The following is a 20316-nucleotide window of genomic DNA, read 5'->3' on the forward strand; positions in this document are numbered from 1 at the left end:
ATTATTTTTCATACACATGCAGAAGTACTCTTACATTCACTTGGACACGGGCGATCTCTCAATATGCCTCTGTCTGTCTTTTAGAGCCGGATTCACCCCCACAGGATCTGGTTGTTGTGAAAACCACCTCCTCCTCTTCTACTCTCTCCTGGTCTCCTCCAGAGAAGCCCAACGGCATCATCCGCCTGTATGAGGTCTCCTACACAAACGGCACATTCAGCAACACCGTCAACAGCACATCACTCAGCGTCACACTGCACTACCTGAAGCCGTACACACACTACAATGTGACTGTCCGTGCGTTTACGCTGCATGGACACGGGAACCAGATTTCTGATACTCTACAGATGTTGTCCGGGGAGGATGGTGAGTCATTGTGTGTGTTTGTATTTAATTGGAAAAACTAGAAGAAACATAAAACTTTAATCTCATCCTGAAATCCCACACTCTTTCCCCTTCAAAAGGTTTCTACAGTTAAAGGGTTTGTTCACCCAAAAATTAAAATTCTTTCATTATTTACTCACCCTCATTTTTTTCCAACCTTGTAAGACCTTCGTTCATCTTCGGAACACGAATTAAGATATTTTTTGATGAAATCTGAGAGCTGGATCACTCCTGCATACTAGTCCATAGGCTTCTAGAGGAATTGAAACTTGTCGGCCTCAAAGTTATTATAGACATTGTTAAAATAGTCCAAGTGACTACAGTGGCTCAGTCTTAACTTTATCAAACGACAAGAATACTTTTTGTGCACAAAAAACAACAAAAATAACGACTTATTTCAACTGAACAACTTTATTTCAACTATTCATTTACTTCTCTCTCTGCCTCGAGTCAGGTTGCTAGTTTAATAAACGTAAGCTTCTGTTATTGTACGTCACACGCATCACACACATGACCAGCGTCGGCCAATAGTGAGCCTACGTGTGACGTAGCTCTACACTATCACACTACGTTAACTGACTAGAGGCCCATAGAGAAGGAAGTGAATAGTTGAAATAAAGTCATTTTTTGTTTGTTTTTGCGCACAAAAAGTATTCTCGTCGCTTGATAAAGTTAAGATTGAGCCACTGTAGACACTTGGACTATTTTAACGATGTCTCTAATAACTTTTCGAGGACGACAAGTTTCAATTCCTCAAGAAGCCTATGGACTAGTATGCAGGAGTGATCCAGCTCTCAGATTTCATCAAAAATATCTTAATTTGTGTTCCAAAGATGAACAAAAGTCTTACGGGGTTGGAACAACTTTCTGTTCATCCAGAGAATGTATCATGGTTTCCACAAAAATATGAAGCAGCATAACTGTTTTCAGCATTGATAGGAATAAGAAATGTTTCTTGAGCACCAAATCAGAATATTAGAATTATTTCTGATGGATCATGGGACACTGAGGACTGGAGAAATTTGCTAAATATTCAGCTTTGCACCACAGGAATAAATTACATGCTGGGCAATGATTAATCGCGATTAATCGCATCCAAAATAAAAGTTTGTGTTTACATAATACATGTGTGTGTACTGCGTATAATTATTATTAAAAATGTGAATTGAAAAATGTGTTGTATACATGCACATATTTCTTAAATATATACATGCATGTGTGTGTGTTTATGTATACAAAATAGTTATACGCAGTACACACACATTTATTATGTAAACACAAACTTTTATTTTGGATGCGATTAATCACGATTAATCGTTGCCCAGCTATAGTTATACCATGTAATAAAATTTCACAGTATTACTGATTTTACTGTATTTTGATTAAATAAATGCAGGCTTGGTGATCATAAGAGACTTTATTCATAAAGCACACAGGTGATCGCAATTCAATTCTGGTTCTCATCATTGGTCGACCCCATTCCTCCTTTCCATAGTAAACAAAAATGGCCACTTGCAAGAGGTTCTATTGAATATCAGACATTTTCAGGCTGAATTATATTTCAGACACAATGTGGCCAGCCTATTTATTTTTCTGTTGTATAGCATTTGCACTGAGTGCTGACTTTTCTTGTGTGTTGCAGTGCCTGGCAGCCCACCTTATGATTTGACCTATGAGAGCATCGGATCCAGCAAGGTGAACGTGACGTGGATGCCACCGCTTCTCGCAAACGGCATCATCCTGTTCTACAACGTGGAATACTGGAACGCCACACACAGTCTGAACCAAACCACACATGTGCCTTATGTTGTCCTGTCCAACCTGCGGAAGTATGCACGTTACCGCATCAGCGTGCAGGCTGCCACACAGGTCGGCTTGGGCAACCACACGAGCGAGATCCTGAACATCACCACACTGGAGGACGGTGAGTGTTTGTTCTCTGTGGTGTTTAATTAAGCTATTCTTCCTTTTTAGTGTCAGTCATCAAAGTGAATATATCTGGATCTGGTGAAAGTATCAGTGTCACATGTAAACATTTCTCCTTTTTTCAGCTTTTCTGTGGACGGAAATTGGAGTGTTTTATTGTTTTTAACTATTTTTATTTCTCCCAAATACATTTCTGACAGCACTCGGGAGTGTTATGGATCAATTTTTTTCTTTAAAGCAGGTTAATGTTTCTACCTCAGGAGTCAGAGGAGCTTACCAGCAATGTATTTGTTTGTTTCTCTGTGTTTGGTTGGTTAGTTGTTCCCTTATCAGTTATCAAGATGGACACATGCGGATAATGCACATACTAACCCCGATCACTATCATGTTTGAGAGTAAAGTCATTTTCCTCGGTTTTGGGTCTATAATAGCTGTTTTTCCTAAACGGCAGTACCCAGTTCCCCTCCAAAATTCCTAATCGCCAGGAAATTGTCAGATACTGAGGTAGAGTTGTCCTGGAAACCTCCCGTGGAGGCCAACTCGGAGATTTTATACTACATAGTGAGAGTGTGGTAAGTCCAGACGATTTAAAATCAGTTTTTACCAAAGACCAGACTGCAGTCATACTGTTTTTTGAAACTTACATGTATGTTCGTTTATTAGGAATCTGAGCTCTGAATTTGTGGCCAATGTGACAAATACATCAGTGGTGGTGAGTGTGGAGGGGCCAGGCCGGTATAATGCCTCCGTCAGCAGCTGGACTCGATTCGGAGATGGAGGGCTTCTGATTTACATCACGTTCAGTACTGTAGAATCAGGTGAACACAAATACGTTTGGCTCCTAACAACCTTGACACATTTAGATATGATAAGCATATTTATAATGTGAAGAGTGCTGCTTTGTGCTCATATACCAAATTTTTGGCCAAAATCTTGTGCAGCATCACAAGTATCATTGAATAAACTTGTGGGGGAAAAAATATTGCAGATGAGGGAAATATTAGATTTAAATTTAAAAGTGTGGAGTCAGTAAGATTTTTTATTTATTTAAGAAATTAACACTTTTAATCAGCAAATGATGCATTTATGTGATCAAAACTGACAGTAAATAGTTTTACATTGTTACAAAATATTTATATTTTTAAAATATATTATAATAATTAAAAATATATGATATTTTTGTTATATAAATCGCACAATTGTTTTTAATATTGATATTAATAATAGATATTGATGACTGCTGAAAATTCAGCTTTACCATCACAGGAATAAATGAAATTTTAAATTATATTCAAATATGCAAATTATATTCAAATAGAAAATTAAATATATTCAAATAGAAAAGAAAGTTACTGATCAAATTATAAAATAAATGCTGCAAACGAGAGTTCTTCCAAAAAAACATTGAAAAAATTTTACCGACCTTTAACTTTTAAACCGTATTGTTTATTCTGCACTGAAAACATTGATAGAAATAGAGCAACATTTAACTTGTTTCAGGGCATGTCAGTTCAGTCACTTGAAAGGTCACTTTTAAGTTAAAATGCTGCTCTAGAAGGTTGCTATAGAGTAAGGCAGCTCACTAGGTTTGAAAAGGATTCATAATGCATAATAATAGCACGAAACAGCATTGCCCCTGTATTTATAATGTCAAATTCTTTTTCTGTTTTGCAGCCCCATCTGACCCTCCACAGAATGTATTATTCACACTTCTCACGACCACTACAGTGCTTCTCAGCTGGAGTCCTCCAAATGAACCCAACGGCATCATCCAATACTACACTATCTACTACACAGACAATTATACAGAGTATACACAGGTATATGCACTCACATAGATGTGTATTGATCTTTTTGAAGACACTAAATACTATGTCATGTGACAAGCTATTAAAATGACTTTAATATAAATCCAATAAGTAATTGGTCATTTTGATGGTCTGTAGCACTGGGCAGCTCCGTCTACAGTTAAATCTCATTTAATATAGCTATGTAGTAAGTGACATATAGTGTACATTTTGGGGTTCTTAACATAAAAAATATAGGTAACACTTTATTTTGATAGTCCACTTTAGACATTCAACTAACTATAAGTAACTTTGCCGATGCATGTCAACTAACTATCATTAGAGTATCAGTAGACTGTCAGCTTAATATCTGCTAACACTTTATTTTGTTGGTCCCCCAACAGACATTCAACTGACTGTAAGTAACTTATCAACTACAAGTCAACTTGTTCTCCTAACCTGAACCCTAACACTTAACCCTAACCTAACAGTCTACTGGCAGTCTACTACAGCCTACTAATACTCTAATGACACTTAGTTGACATGTAGTTGAAAAGTTACTTATAGTTAGTAGAATGTCTAAAATGACTATCGAAATAAAGTGTAACCAAAATATATATCTTTTGTTTACCAAAAGCTGCATTTATTAGACCGAAAATGCAGTGAAAACGGCAATATTTTGAAATCTTATTACAATAAAAAAAATGTTAAATGTAATTTATTCATGTGATGTTGATTTGGCGCTCAAGAAACATTTCTTATTATTAGTATCAGTATTAAAAATGTTTTCTTAATATTTTTGTGGAAACTGGAAACAATGTTTTTTTTCAGGGTTCTTTGATGAACAGAAAATTCAAAAGAACAGCATTTGAAATGCATACTGATCAAAAGTAAAGACATTTATAATGTTACAACAGATTTTTAAGTATTTAAGTATTTATTCATTGCTCATGGAATATTTTTTTCAGAAATGTTTTGGGTGGACGTTTGTCTCACGTTTTTTAAACATTATTACTTGTTTCAGAATATTCAGAGAACATTCAAAATTAACATTAAAAAGTTGTATTATACTAAAATTGTATTTTGTATTAAAATACAAGTCTTGCTGGCCCCAATGGCAGAATTTGTTCTGATTGGTTGTTATTGTGTGCTGTCGTGCAGCAATTTCACTTTCAATGTGGACAGAAAAAGTATTTGTCTCTGGAAAGGTTTTATCTGTTTATTCAGTGCTGGAAACAAGCTTCCCTAGCTTAGCACACAATGTATTCTAACCACAATGTACTGTAGATATGAATTGTTTAAATATGAGTTAAGACATTTTCTTCTAAGGTTGTTTTCTTGTGTTCATCTCTTCACAAGATACAGAACATTTGCCAGAAAAATTAAAGAAATAAGTAGCAAAATGTTCCATGTTATTTGGAGATTTACCATTTATTCTTCGAAGTACAATGAAATACATGAATATAATTATGTTAATCATCAATACAATCCCAGCTAACAAAAAATATGTTTTAAGAACGTTTTTCTAATGTTCATATTAAGTTATGAATCCTTTTTCATAACTTTACATTAATAACATAACATTAATGTTATTATGACTAAATGTTCTCTGAAACATTTTTTTCTTTTTCTTTCATGCAAATGTTAAGGTTACATTCTATTTAATCATTCGGCAAATTATGGGAACTTTTGAATGTTCTCTGGACATTCGGAAACGCTTTAAATGATAGTCCAACCAAACCGTTTCAGAAACAAAGTTCCGTGAAAAATGCATCAATTAAAAGTAGGTTAGGTAATTTCGGAGCGGCTAGCAATAGCAAGCTAGCATGAGATCCAGCCCTCCCTCAGACGGTCCCCAAAGCCACGCCTCCTTTAAAAAACATTCACTCGCAGGTCACACACAGCCCGAGCAGATTCAGAGAAGTGTCAAAAGAGACTGCATTAAGTTACCTCATATATCAAAGCACATAACATTACAATTAATGAACGTAAACAACTTGCAGAGCTCTAATTGTTCCACCTGACTGCTGCAGATTCATTTCGGCATTGATAGTGTTTGACATAACTCTTAAATCCGAGAACAAAAAATGCAACATTAGCTTGTTGTTTTGGTTCAGGGAGAGCTGTAAAAATCGTCTGCTGTTTGTTTGCAGTGCTTTGTGACTATCTGTCTACTACTCTATATGTTAAGAGATTTTAAGTCAGAATAACAAAATGTATTTATGAAAAGAATTGCGCACCCTACCTTTAACGTTACTGGAAGAATGTTAATAGCTTTGAGAGAACTTTGCCACAAAGTTATGAGAATGTTCCCTGTTAGCTGGAAATCTATTATTATCTAATACCACCATTTGTACCATGAAACCAGCACAGTACATTCTTCTATCTCCACAAGAATAGCTACATCAATTAAAAATCTCATAAACACATTTTAAACTCGCAATAAAATGCTGATGTCATGCAGTAAATCAGCAGGTTCTTTTTCTCTCACTGTAGAGGGTTCCTGGTTCAGAGCAGTGGCTGGTGCTGTCTGATCTGATGGCAGGACAGGAGTACAGTGTATGGATGAGTTCCAGCACTTCTGTTGGTGATGGGGGAGTGTTCAGCCCCCGTCTAAACTTCACAACGTTAGAGGACGGTCAGTCTCCTCACACGCTCAGGGGAGAATTCAGCTCTGCACCACTTTTCCAAATGATTATGCTTTAAAAAATCACACTGAAACTCATACACACATACACACACACACAGCACATATTCAGCATGTCTTGTGAAAGGAGACAACTTCCTCCAAGCTGCAAACTTGGGATTGTTGAGCCCTCACCACGAGACTGAGTGTGTCTGATCTCAAAGTCTTTTATTTGATGGTCTCCAGACTATCCCAGCTTGCATTTCCTTTCACAGGATTTGTTGAAAAATAGCGAATAGCACATGCTGTTTTAGCTTTTTTCTGCAATGGCAAGTTTCTCGGTACATTATGTAGCATGATTAAAAAATACTGCAAATGTGTTGATCTGAATGATCATAAAACTTCTTGTTCGACAGCTATCGGAGACTTTTATGGTTGTACTGAGAAAAAGAGCCCAGTAATTTCAAAAGAGATTTTAACAATGTCTCAAGATGTGCTCAGATTTGCCAAAATCTACATTACAAACTCAATATGATCTTTCTCTTCAAGTTTTCCAAATTTGAGCAAATAATTAAAGAGTTGCTAGATACAGATATATTAAAAATGTATAGCTGTATACTCTTACTCTATGACAACAGTTGTCTATTTGGGGCCAGATTTACTAAACTGGGCAAACTAGCATGAGAGCACAATTCCATAAAAGCGCAGATGAGAGTGAATAGTTCTGCGTGTGATCTACTGACGACACGCAAATTAAAGAACACAGAAGCAGCCGGATCATTTCCATAATGACCAACACAATCTACTAAGAGCAGCGCAAATTGGCATCTGGTTCAAGACGTGCTTTTTTTGGGCGGTAAATAATGGCGCAATACAATTAAATTTACTTACTCAGGCTGTGTTTACACGAAAACGATTGATGTTTACACGGAAAAGTGGCGTTGCGTTATCACTTTTTATTCTGCATTTAGACAAGCGTTTTGGGTGGGAAATCCGTGTGCATATGGTGACGCAAAAGTGTGTGATATTCAATTTAGTATGCACTCCAGGCGGCTAGGTGGCGATGTGGAGCACTGCCACACACAACACCAAGTCCACGCGCCTGCGAACAACCTTCACTGTCAAGCAGACTTCTGCATTTTTACCCTTTACACTGGAACGCGGCGGTTGACCGTTTTTAAGATTTCCACTCTGGAGGGTGGTTTCACTTTTTTGCGTTTTTAAGCCCCAAAAACGTTGTCGCCCTGTAAACGAAAGGCACATCCGATATAATATTTTTACGTTTTCACCCACGAGCGTTCTCGTGTAAACAGGGCCTTAGTAAATTACCTTGCATGATAGCCTGGGAAAACCCAGACAACTTCCGGCAAATTTAGGCTCTGTTTACGCGGGTGAAAACGTAAAAATATTTTATCGGATGTGCCTTTTGTTTACACGGCGACGGCGTTTTTGGGGCTTAAAACCGCAAAAAAGTGAAACCACCCTCCAGAGTGAAAATCTTAAAAACGCTCCACCGTCGCGTTCCCGTACGCGTGTAAAGGGTAAAAACGCAAAAGTCTGCTTGACAGTGACGCAGGTGCGCGGACTTGGTGTTGATGTGTGACCTAGCCGCCTGGAGTGCATTCTACATTGCATTTCACACACTTTTGCGTCACCATATGCACACGGATTTCCCACCCAAAATGCTTGTCTAAACGCAGAATAAAAAGTGATAATGCAATGCCACTTTTGCGTTTTCTCTTCAGAATCGTTTCTGTGTAAACATAGCCTTAGATTTGCTCTGAAAGTTAGTCTGGCAAAGAGCTCATTCAAGCCCATTTCCAATTCGTCGAAATCGCAGCACCAATCAGAAACGTTGGGGCGGGGTTTACACGATGACGATAGCGCTGGGATTTGGAAGCAGATTTTGTAGCCTACATTACAAAGATGGATGCCGCCGTCGAACATCACTCGTTCGAATCAGCTATCGTGTCTGTTTTTAAGTGATTTGAACGTTTCCTTTTTGTTAAAAATTGAGTAAACAACACTCAGACATGTTTCTCCGCCGGCCGCCGCTCTGCATACGTAATCTCCTTCGTCGCTCTGATTGGTTTAGGTCTATCCGCGACGTCCGTTGGTGACAACACTCTGGAAATTATTTGTCTATGACAATTATTTGTCAGACCATATCTCAGTTACAACTTAGAATGGTCTGGTTTTAACCAGGCTACTTGCATGATTCATTTAAATACACCTCTCCCATGAATTTTGCGTCTGAAAGGGAAACTCCTACAAATGCATATGCAATAGAATTAGCCCCAAAAATAACCCTGTCCACACCTTCACAGTGCTAATTTTTCACTGAGTGTCTTTAATAAATCCTGACAGTCGTTTTTATCACCAAAAGAGGGTTTACGCTGGCGCAGCTTAGTTAGTAAATCTTGCCCTTTATACTGTTAGAAGAAACATTTAGTTGATACTTAACTGAGAACTCCATTAGGTCTCCTGAACTATGAAAGAGCAACATTTGAGCATTAAAATGTCCCCATGCAATACTTAGCAAGTGATTATGTTGACCTAATATCAAAATCTATATTTTAAGGTTCAAATCATAATAGATGGTTTTTGTGTGATTTTGGGAAAAATGGTGCAGAGGTGACCTTTTGAAATAGATAAAGGTTTTCTCCCCTGGTGTCTGAGATTTTGAAAGTGTTCTATATGAATAAATGATGCTATGGTCCTGTTTGCTTCTTTGTGAGTGATTGCATCTGATTGGTTTGCAGTTATTGGAGAATCACCCTGCTTCAGCGGCTCAGTACAGCCCAAAGCAATATCTTGGACACAGAACATGCTCCAAATGGATTTTCCTTCTAACACAACATGTCTGTCTTTCTCTGATTCTTTATTCTTCCCTATATCTGTGATCTTTCACCTTGACTCTGAATTTTGCAGGTGCCGCGCAGGAGTTTATTTACCATTTTTAATTTCCACAGACTTACAGATGTGTGTAATGCGAATGCTGAAATTTATGTGTATTTATGTGTTGTATGCATTCTTGTGTACAGTATGAATATTTTAATCTCTGGGTTTAAGATACAAGATTTATTCTCACTGCTTTTAATCATTATTAAGTGATTTGTTGTTGCAGTGTGCCATTTTTTTCTTATATATAGAAATATATTTCTATATTTATTAATAAATTAGTTTAACTGTCATGTCTATGTAAAATTGATAATTTATTTAATTAAAATGTATTTATTTCTTAATTTTTTTAATTGTTTGGAAAAAATTAAAAAAAATTAAGAAATAAATAAAGAAACTGTTTTCTTTACAATTAAGCTCATTCTCATTCCCAAATTTCTCATTACTGCAATGCAAAATATCACCCTTTAAATTTATCAATATAATTTTATTTTACAAATGAACATTACAATATAAATACCAATTTAATTCGTTATCATTGTTTTTTGCAGTAATGAGACTCTTTTCACATAATCGTCGCGAAGAGTGTAACATGAAAAACCTCTTAAAGGGATAGTTCACCCAAAAATGAAAATTCTGTCAGTAATTTCTCACCCTAATGTTGTTCCAACCCCGTAAGACTTTCGTTCATCTTCGGGACACAAGTTAAGATATCTTTGATTTAATCTGAGAGCTGGATCCTCCATAGGCTTCTAAGGGATTGAAACTTGCCGGCCCAGAAAAGTTATTAAAGACATCGTTAAAATAGTCCAAGTGACTCAATCTTAAGTTTATCAAGCGATGAAGATAATTTTTTGGCGCAAAAAAACAAACAAAAATAATGACTTTATTACACTATTCATTTCCTTCTCTGTGGGCCTCGAGTACATCACACGTAGGCTCACTATAGGCTGACGCTGTTCATGTGTGTGATGTACAACACAGAAACGCTGTGCTGTTACACTACCTGAGCTACCTGTGAGTAATTACTGACAGAATTTTTATTTTTGGGTGAATTCTCTCTTTAACAGTCCTTTAATAAGCTTACTTTTCATGTAAATTAAATGTTTTTCTTTTGATTTTGAGGTGAAATATATCGTAATATTGGCAGATTTCATGAGATGAGTCCTTATTTTATCACAAAGACATGTTTCACATTAGATTGGGGAACAAAGCCTCATTCCATTTCTTGGTTCCACATCGAAACAACATCTTTTATTTGGACTGCAATGATTTGTTCCCCATTCTAAAGTGTAACTGTTGACCATTCATCACATATATTAATTGGATGTCTTCCACCCCCTTCCCCTGCTGCAGTGCCGAGTGGTCCGGTCCACAACCTCACCGCTACGATCTATAGCTCTACGGCTGTAGTGATCAGCTGGGACCCTCCTCTGGAGCCCAACGGCAGAGTCTTCTACCAGCTGAGCTTGCAAGAGGCGGGAACGACCCACCCGTCCATCAACCGCACGGTCAACATCACCATCTCCAAGACAACCACAGACACCATCTACCTCTTCACCAAACTCAGAAAGTATTTTCCTTACATCATAAAAGTCACCCCAGCAACCGGTGCGGGATCAGCTGTAAACCACACTGCAACCCTCCAACTTCGAACAGATGAAGACGGTGCTCATCATTTCCTGTATTTTACATGCACATATATATATATATAAAGTGTGAGGGTTCATACTTATTGATTGTATACTCATTAAATGTCTTTGTTTGTATGTGTTCTGACAGTCCCAAGTTCTCCTCCATTGCCAGGAGCTAGTCGAAATCTCTCCAGCACCTCCATCCATGTGTCCTGGTTCTCCCCTGTGGAAGCCAATGGCGAGATTATAAATTACACTGTAGTTTTACAGGGTCCTGGGGCCGTCAACAGAACCTACACCTCTGACACGCACCTAATTCTCTCAGAACTCACTCCGTTTTCAACTTACAATCTCTCCATCGCTGCGGTTACTCGCCAAGGTGTCGGCCCCTCTGTGATTATTCCACTACATACTGATGAAGCAGGTCAGAGCCATGTATTTATTGCTATTCTTTTAACTGATCTGTTAGAATTAAAATATTGGATTCTTTGCTTTGAAATTTGGAGTTTGTTTAAAATTTGAACATTTAAAACAGATCTTTGAAAGTTTCAACTTTTGTTGAACTTTAAATATTTAAGTTTTTGCTTTGGAATTTGTTTGAAATGTGAATTTGTTATAGGAACATTTTATTTGAAGCCTGATATTTGGAAATTAAACTCTTAAGTCTTGGCTTTGAAATTTAAATTTTCTGAACTCAGAAATTTGAATGGCCTACATTGCAAATTCATACAGGTCAGACTTAAGGTGTCTAATGTCTTTGTGTGTCCAGGTCCAATGTCTCCACCACGCAATCTGAGTATTTTTAACCACACTGCAAATTCAGTATGGCTTCACTGGGAACCTAGTCTGGAGCCAAATGGAATAATCCAGCACTACGGATTCAGAATACTCGAACTGAACACATACGCTTTCAGATATCAGGTAGTGAGTGCATCTATGTACAGTACATGTGTGATTATGATCTTAGATGTGTGTAAATTAAACTCGCATGCCTCTGTTTACCCAAGAACTCATCAGATGCGTCTACGCAAGCAGAACTGAGTGGCTTCAGACCCCATAATTCATATGAAATCAGTGTGTGCACATTCACTAGAGCAGGAAATGGGGATCAGTACACCCTGCCTGTGATATTTACCACCAATGAATCAGGTAATACACACTCACACATCTGTCTGTGTCACATGATCATTCAGAAATCATTCTAATCTGCTGCTCAAGAAAAATTTCAGGTAACACTTTAGTTCAGGGTTCAGTTCTCACTATTAACTTGTTAACGTACATATTAATTGGATTAGTGCAAAGGTCGGAACTCCAAATGAACCAATCAAAAAAAAATTGTATGAAAAACCATCAAGTCAAGAATAGCTCCATCTATATCAGTTCTGAAAAGATTGACGAAGTCAAAAGTCACATCGTCCTGGGCCAAGAAGTTACAGTTGAGCACACCATCAGTGAGCTATCTTGAAGATGGAAAGCAGCAGCATTGCGGAGCTGTGCACTGAAAGTGCAATGGAGCGGATAATGCTCTGAATCACTCGAAGAGACAAGATCACAAATGAATGTTTGCGGGAGATGTCAAGGGTGAAAGATGCGATTACGGAGGCAGCAAAGGAAAAGCACAGATGGACTGGACAAGTAGCTCGAAAAGAGGATGATCGATGGACGCTGAAAGTGACAACGTGGTACCCCTATAAGATTAAGCGACCTTTCGGACTCAATGGTCAGATTCCCTAAAGAAGAATTTTGGAACAAACCTGGATCCGCACTGCCAGAGACAGACGCAGATGGGAGACATTCTGTGACCTGTCCTGCATCATCCAGTGGAATGATTGATTACAGGCTGAATAAAAGATAACTAGTATATTGGCTGTTTATTAGTTCTTATAAAGCACATATTAATGCCTTATTCTGCATGACCATTTTCGGTAACGCTTCCTTTTACAGTCCAGTTACCCATGTAAATACTATGTACTTTTTTTAGTAACTACAATTACTGGGTAATAACTAGTACTAACCCTGAACCTACCCCTGTTCCATGTACTTACCTTATATTAGCCAGTACTTTCTAGGTAAGTACACTGTAAGTACTGTACTGTACTGTAAAAGGAAACGTTACCCCATTTTCTGCATTCCTTAATCCTACTCAATACCTAAACTTAACAACTACCTTACTCATTATTAATTTTCTGTGATTGAGAGTTTATTGAGGCAAAAGTCATAGGTAATAGTGAGAATTTGACCCTAATCTAAAGTGTGACCAAATTTCTTATATCAATGTTGAAAAACATTTGTGGCTCTGTGTTGCATTTTTTCAAGTTCCTTTGATAAATAGAAAGTTCAAAAGAACAGCATTTATCCGAAATAGAAATCTTTTGTAACATTACAAAATGTACTTTACTGCCACTTTTGATCAATTTAAAGCATAAATGATTAATATGAGTATTTCCTTTTTTATTTATTTATTACATGTCAAATGTGAAAGACCTTAAAGCTACACTGTGTAACTCTTTTAGTTTATTCTTAGCTAAAAACACTTACTTCTTTCAAAAATATATATGCTCATTAATGTATATTAATTTACTTCGTTCAAGTAATAAAGTATTCTCGTGAGTGTATAATATGCCATTGAAAATACACACGGGTAAGGGGTTCTAATGTCGGTCGCCATGTTGACCCTCCATCTTGAAAGTACATTAGCCAAAGAGGGACATACCCATTAATTTAAGCTTCGCCTTTCGCGTTTACGTTTCGATTAACAATCATGGACGAGGTCGAACTGGAAGCCATGTTAATCTTGGACTACATTGGCCACCGTAGGAGTTAAAACGAAATCGGAATGGAGAGGAACAGAAAGTAATATTCACTGGATGGTCATATACCTTTTCACCACTAGATGGGGATAAAAATCACACAGTGTAGCTTTAACCTATGGCATTAGACTGCAAAGTCCTTTTTGTTCAAAATTGTATTCTTTTGTTATATATCTGTGGTGTCTGTGTGTATGTTGCAGTGTCAGATTCAGTTGTAAATCTGTCCTGCTCTGGAATGGATTGGAATTCAGTGTACATGGAATGGGAGCTTCCGATTCATCCTAACGGAGAGATTCTGCACTACCTCATCCGCTCTGGCGATCTGGAGGAGGAGGCCCATCCTCTCACACTCACATACACAGTGGCGCACACTGTTACTGGCCTGTCGCCTGACGTTTTCTATGTCATCAGCGTGGCTGCAGTTAATTCAGCCGGAATAGGGGAGGAAGCCAACTGCACGGCACACACTCCACCAGAGTCAGGTCTTGTGACATTTGGTTGCTCGTATGAATGATTTGGAAAAAAAAAAACGACAATGCTAAGTACTTTGGCATGTAACTTGCTCTGCATCATTTATGCTTTCTTTTTCTGCAGTTCCTGGTCCTCCCCATTCGCTGACCATAATCGACGTTACCTCTGACAGTGTATCTCTGAGCTGGCAACGTCCCGTCCATCTTCCTGGTCTTCTGCAGGGTTTTAATGTTGAAATTGAGCAATTGGCAAGAAATTGTGAGCAAAAGCAGCCCGAGGAGTCCTGCGTGGAGAGTGAATTTGTGGAGCGGGTTGAAGGACAAACCAGCGCAGTCACACTTTCCTCTCTGCTCAAGTATAGAGACTATCGTATGAGAGTGGTGGCGTTCACCAGGGCTGGGGCCGGAGAACCCTCAGAGTGGATCCACACACAGACGCTCGCAGGAAGTATGTTACACCTCTGTGCATATAGACGTTCTTATAAGAAAACAGAATCACAAATGAGTTAGAAATGTTCTCATCTCAAATGTTTCTCATTGACTGCAACATGAGAATTTAGCATGAATCTCTTTCTCAGATGTTTCCCTTGAGAAAATTATCACAACAGTGTCAGATCTCAAACTCAAAACTCTTCAGAAATTCAAACATTTATCAATAAATTCTTTCAAAGCACTAACCATATTCATTTGGATTCTATTGTCTCACTGTATGTCTGCAATTTTATTACTTTTATACTTTTTTTTTTACTTTTTTTTACTTTTACATTTATTTTAGTTTTTTGAGGCAAAGATGATACTTTTGGTTGATACTTTTGTTCAATTCAAATGATCACATTTTTGTAATTTAATTTAGCAATTTATTTTCTTTTTTTTGTTTTTCTTATAAACAAAAAATATAGGAATATATAGATACAAATATTATATAAATATATATATTTGTATATATATATATATGCATAATTTTTATAAATAAAATTTTGTAATTTAATTTCTTTTTTAGAATGTGTTTCTAATAAACTAAAATATACATATGTATATTTATTGATTGATTAATATGAAATATAATTATTAAAATGTAATTTTGCAATTTCATTTATTTTTCCAGAATGCGTCTAGTTTCTAAAAAAACAAAAAATAGAAATGTATATATAAATTATGTGTAATTGTCTAAGTTCTGAAATAATTCAAATAGATAAATATATATTTATTAATTGAGAAATATAAATATATATTATATAAATGTATAGAAAAAAAGATATAAAACATTATCCAGAGTTCATACATTATTAAATCTCTTGTTTTCCCAAAATAATCAGCAAGAAAACGTGATGTGTCAGTATTTTTGTTAATGACTTTTGTTATTTTGAGCACATTAGAGAAAGTAATAATGCATGACCTGACCTCTGTGCATGACCTTCATTGAGTTTGGAATACATAATTTATCTTTTTTGACGCTTCTATGAGATTTCCGCAGTATGTGGGTATCTTGTGAATCGGCTACGTTTTCACAGCTTTGGTTCCTTACTGAAAATTAATGGACTGTTGTTGAAGCACTGCCCAATCCATTAGCTTTGATTCAAGACATCTCAAGATCAGCATATTTTCCACACATTTTTGAGCATTTGCCTTTTGCAAAGATCATCATGACTGTTTACATGTGTAGATTAAAGGGAACCTTCATTAAGTCTCCTGAGCTTTTTAGCAATAAAATGTTTCTCTGGGTTGTCACATACATATAGCATAACAACAACAACAGAAAAATAGCCCCAGCTCTTCATCTCTACTTCTTTACCCTAGACCCTGATGCCCCTCCTGGTGCCATCTCACTGGTTCCTTCTGCCACTGGGTTAAAGATTGAGTGGGATGAACCATTGGTCATCTCAGGGCCCACCTCATACATCATTGACATCACTGCCGTGAGTTCATAAACTTAAGAAATCTTGTTCATCTGTTCACCTTCGGATAGTTTCTACTTAAATTTCTCTTTGCTCTCTTGCAGTTGGACGGTTCCGGATATAACATTAGCTTAGTGCGGCATTCAGAGGAGATCAGGACGGTGGTTGTCGGGAACCTGACTGCATTTACCCTGTACTCTATTACCATCACCGCCTTCACAGGGCAGCTTTCCAACGCTCGCAAAGACGGCAAAGCATCTGAACCCGTACTTGCCAGAACGCTGGAGGATGGTGAGGACATTTGAGCATGCTTGTTTCTCAGGTACTTATTTGCATTATTTGTGACATCCACGGTTGTGTTTTCCAGAGCCCAAAGATCCTCCCCAAAATTTGTCATTGACGGTCATTCCCGAGGAAGTGACACGTGTTTATGTTACATTCTCTCCACCGGATGAGCCGAACGGAAACATCAGTTCCTACCACGTCGCCATCTACCGAAACGGACAACTGGATTTCTACATTAACAGCCTGTCTGTGATCAGCAACCCTAATAACACCATGACGGCCGTTATAGATGGACTGAAGGGTGGATTCAATTACAGCATAAGGGTACTTTTTTGGTGTTTTTTATACTTGGTTTGATTGCTTTGGTAAGTTTGCATCATCTAATACCATCTAATATTACCATACCACTAGCGGCAACTATTTAAAATTGTATCTAAGTAACAACAGAGAATGCAGCACCAAAAATGGAAAGCAATAGTTGCATCACTCTTTTTAATCATGTTAGAACTCAAATAATTCTTGCACAAAAATGGTTCTTGTAGTTGTTTGTTGACTTAGTTGACTCACAATTAGGCCAAATGTATTTGTTTTCTACTTGTTGCAGATAGCAGCCGTGAACGGAGCAGGTTTAGGCCCAAGTTCTGAGGTTCATGTCACCACCGATGTGAAAGGTATGAGAAAAAATAATACTTGAGTTAATCAGCTGCTCTATTTTATTGAAGTGACTGTGACTTTAAGTTCGTGATGGGTTTATTTAGCACCACCCAGGCCAACAAGGATGCCGCGGGCTGCTCTGAACAATGCAGGTGTTCCCATTGCAACCTCCACGACCATTACCATAGAGATGCCTGAATGTTTCTTCAGTGATGACCATGGACCAATCCAAAAAGTCCAGGTCATAGTTTCTGAACCAGCAGGTATTAAAATCTGTCATTTAACAGTATATGTATATATAAATATATATATATATATATACAGCATTATGTGAAAAAAAAAATCCAATTCACAATACAGCAATAATGGCAAACACTTTTTATAAGAAGCCATGTTTATAACATAAAAAAAAGAAATGAATACTTTTATTTAGCAAGGATGCATTTAATTGATCAAAAGTGACTGTAAAGACATTTTAAGAGTTAAAGTAATTTAAAAAAATTTAGTCATCAAATGTGTCACGATTTTTTTTAATCTTACCATTTTGTTTATGTGCGGTATATAGCTACACACACAGAGGTGTTGTGTTGTGAACATTAGAGTATGTTTGTACAGTATAATACAATATGTTCAAAATAATTTTTCAATCAAATGTATACTAAAATGATTTTATTGAAGGGTTTATTGTTATATTGTTCTAATGTTGATGCAGTTATGGACTACGGTAATCTGTCCAACTGGAAGAGTGTTTTCCAGCAACCTACCGCTCCGTACCTGACCGACGAGGGCTTCTTGAACCCAGGCTGTTTTAAGAAATCAGAGCGCATGAGCACAAACACCAACACCAACACGTACATCATAGGAGCAGACGAGGGCTGCCTGTCTGAAGATGCCAAGACTCTTTGCAACGGACCCCTCAAACCCAAAACACATTATGTGTGAGAGACATATGCACACACGACTAAACTGGGTTGTAAATATCCTAATCCAGGAATCTTTTTAACCTGTTCTTTACCGTTTGTTTTTGTATTGCAGGTTCAAATTTCGGGCGACAAACATCCGTGGGCAGTACACCGACTCTGAGTACTCAGAGAAAGTCAGAACTGCAGGTATGAACGAAGTAGCTACAAACTAATGTTACAATATTAATCCACATTCAGTATTATATACATTCAGTTAAAGGGATAGTTCACCCAAAAATTAAAAATCTGTCATTGTTTACCATTGAATGGACTTTTATGATACTCATAAGGTTCATTTTTATTTGAGAGCTTGGCAGGCCTTATTCACTTTCATTATTTAAATATATATAGTTTTCCATGGAAGAAAGAATGTCATACAGATTTGAAACGATTTTAGGGTGATTAAATGTCACTTCCTCTGATATTTTCATTTTTGGGTAAACTATACTTATATATTTCTATACAAACTATACCTATATAAACTATACTATGTAAATGTAAACTATGCCTATATTACTAATTCTATATAAACCATACCTATATTACTAATTATATTTTCATTAGTATTGTACTTTTTATTATACACTTCCCCCCCAAACATTTCAAATGTTCATATCGTTATATTGCCTTATGATATTTCTGTAAGTTATTGCTACTTTTATTCATCAAAAATGCATTAAATTGATAAAAAGGTGACATTAAAGGCATTTATAATGTTACAAAAGAGTTCTATTTCAAATAAATTATGTTCTTTGAATTTTCTATTCATCTGTTTCCACAAAAATATTAAGCAGCACAACTGTTTTCAACATTGATAATATTAAGAGGCTTAATAACAAAATGTTTCTTGAGCAGCATATTAGAATTTCTGGAGAAAGACTGGAGTAATGATGCTGAAAATTCAGCTTTGCATCACAGTATTAAATAACATTAAAATATATATTAAAGTAGAAAACAGTTATATTAAATTGAACATTTTTTACTAGATTTTTGATCAAATAAATGCATTGTTCATTGTGAACATATACTGCTTCTGCTACATATAAATATTGACTTTGATTTCAGATGACCGCCTGCTAACCAGAAATGAACAGATCATTCTTGGTGTCCTGCTGTCTTTTTTCCTGGCATTGTTTTTCATTCTGATTATTTACGGATCTGTGAGGTAAGTTGATTGTTATTGTAAATAGGGGCTCAACGACATACTCAAATAGTATTTCCCAAAAAGCCCAAAGCCCCTTTTTTTCTGGTTTAACAACTAGACTCACTCTCTCTCTGACCCCAGGATCCACCGCAGACAGAAGGAAGGTGGGACGTATTCTCCACGCGAGGCTGAGATTTTTGAGACAAAATTCAAGCTGGATCAGCTCATTGCAGTGGCCGACCTGGAGCTCAAAGAGGATAAGATTAACCGGTGAGATTCATACACTGTACATGAGCAGTGGGCTTTAGTTAAATGTGGATATATTTGCTTTTGTCTGCACTGTCTGACTCACTCACTCATTCATTATTTCCTTAATCACTCATACACTCTCACTAATCCAATCAAACACCAAACACACTTACTCACTATCCTCTGTTCTCAGGTACTCCTCCTTTTTCTTTAGAAGGAAGGAGATTTTTGTCATCCAGTAAGTAGACAGTGATGTTGGTGTTTAGCTGATGCATGACATTACAAGATGTGTTGTATCAATTTTCATTCGTTTTAAATTTAAACGTTTTATTTTCCCAGTTGCATGTTGTGCTGTTAGTTCCTGGCTTAGAATCTGTTTTATTATGAATGACTGTGCCAGAGTAAATGATCTCCCTTGCCATCATTTGTGGCTGTTTGGTTTCATAATGCTGCTCTGCAGTTCTGCTCTCTCTGAGTGACTCTCCGATTCGTTTTATGTTTGTGTATCTTCGTCTAATTACATTGTGTAGTGAACTTCACTCAGATTCATTTCTTATTTATCTATGAATTTGAAAAAGTAACCTATTTT

At 36.9% G+C, this 20316-nt stretch overlaps 1 protein-coding gene across 1 annotated transcript in view; it reads left to right on the plus strand.

Moving 5' to 3' along the window:
• The window catches only part of ptprq (protein tyrosine phosphatase receptor type Q), a 69054-nt gene that overhangs the window by 41722 nt on the left and 7016 nt on the right, over positions 1-20316 (plus strand). Inside the window, exons 31-48 of the mRNA XM_039654369.2 lie at positions 85-366; positions 2027-2308; positions 10981-11292; positions 11407-11682; positions 12028-12179; positions 12266-12407; positions 14269-14550; positions 14663-14986; positions 16336-16454; positions 16538-16724; positions 16801-17042; positions 17323-17389; positions 17477-17635; positions 18085-18310; positions 18408-18481; positions 19400-19499; positions 19620-19748; positions 19921-19965. Of these exons, the coding sequence (XP_039510303.2) occupies positions 85-366; positions 2027-2308; positions 10981-11292; positions 11407-11682; positions 12028-12179; positions 12266-12407; positions 14269-14550; positions 14663-14986; positions 16336-16454; positions 16538-16724; positions 16801-17042; positions 17323-17389; positions 17477-17635; positions 18085-18310; positions 18408-18481; positions 19400-19499; positions 19620-19748; positions 19921-19965 (3400 nt within the window). The remainder of the gene's footprint in view (positions 1-84; positions 367-2026; positions 2309-10980; positions 11293-11406; positions 11683-12027; positions 12180-12265; positions 12408-14268; positions 14551-14662; positions 14987-16335; positions 16455-16537; positions 16725-16800; positions 17043-17322; positions 17390-17476; positions 17636-18084; positions 18311-18407; positions 18482-19399; positions 19500-19619; positions 19749-19920; positions 19966-20316) is intronic.

This window comes from Pimephales promelas, chromosome 10, assembly GCF_988280905.1.
Source record: "Pimephales promelas chromosome 10, fPimPro1.hap1.1, whole genome shotgun sequence".
NCBI lineage: Eukaryota > Metazoa > Chordata > Actinopteri > Cypriniformes > Leuciscidae > Pimephales > Pimephales promelas.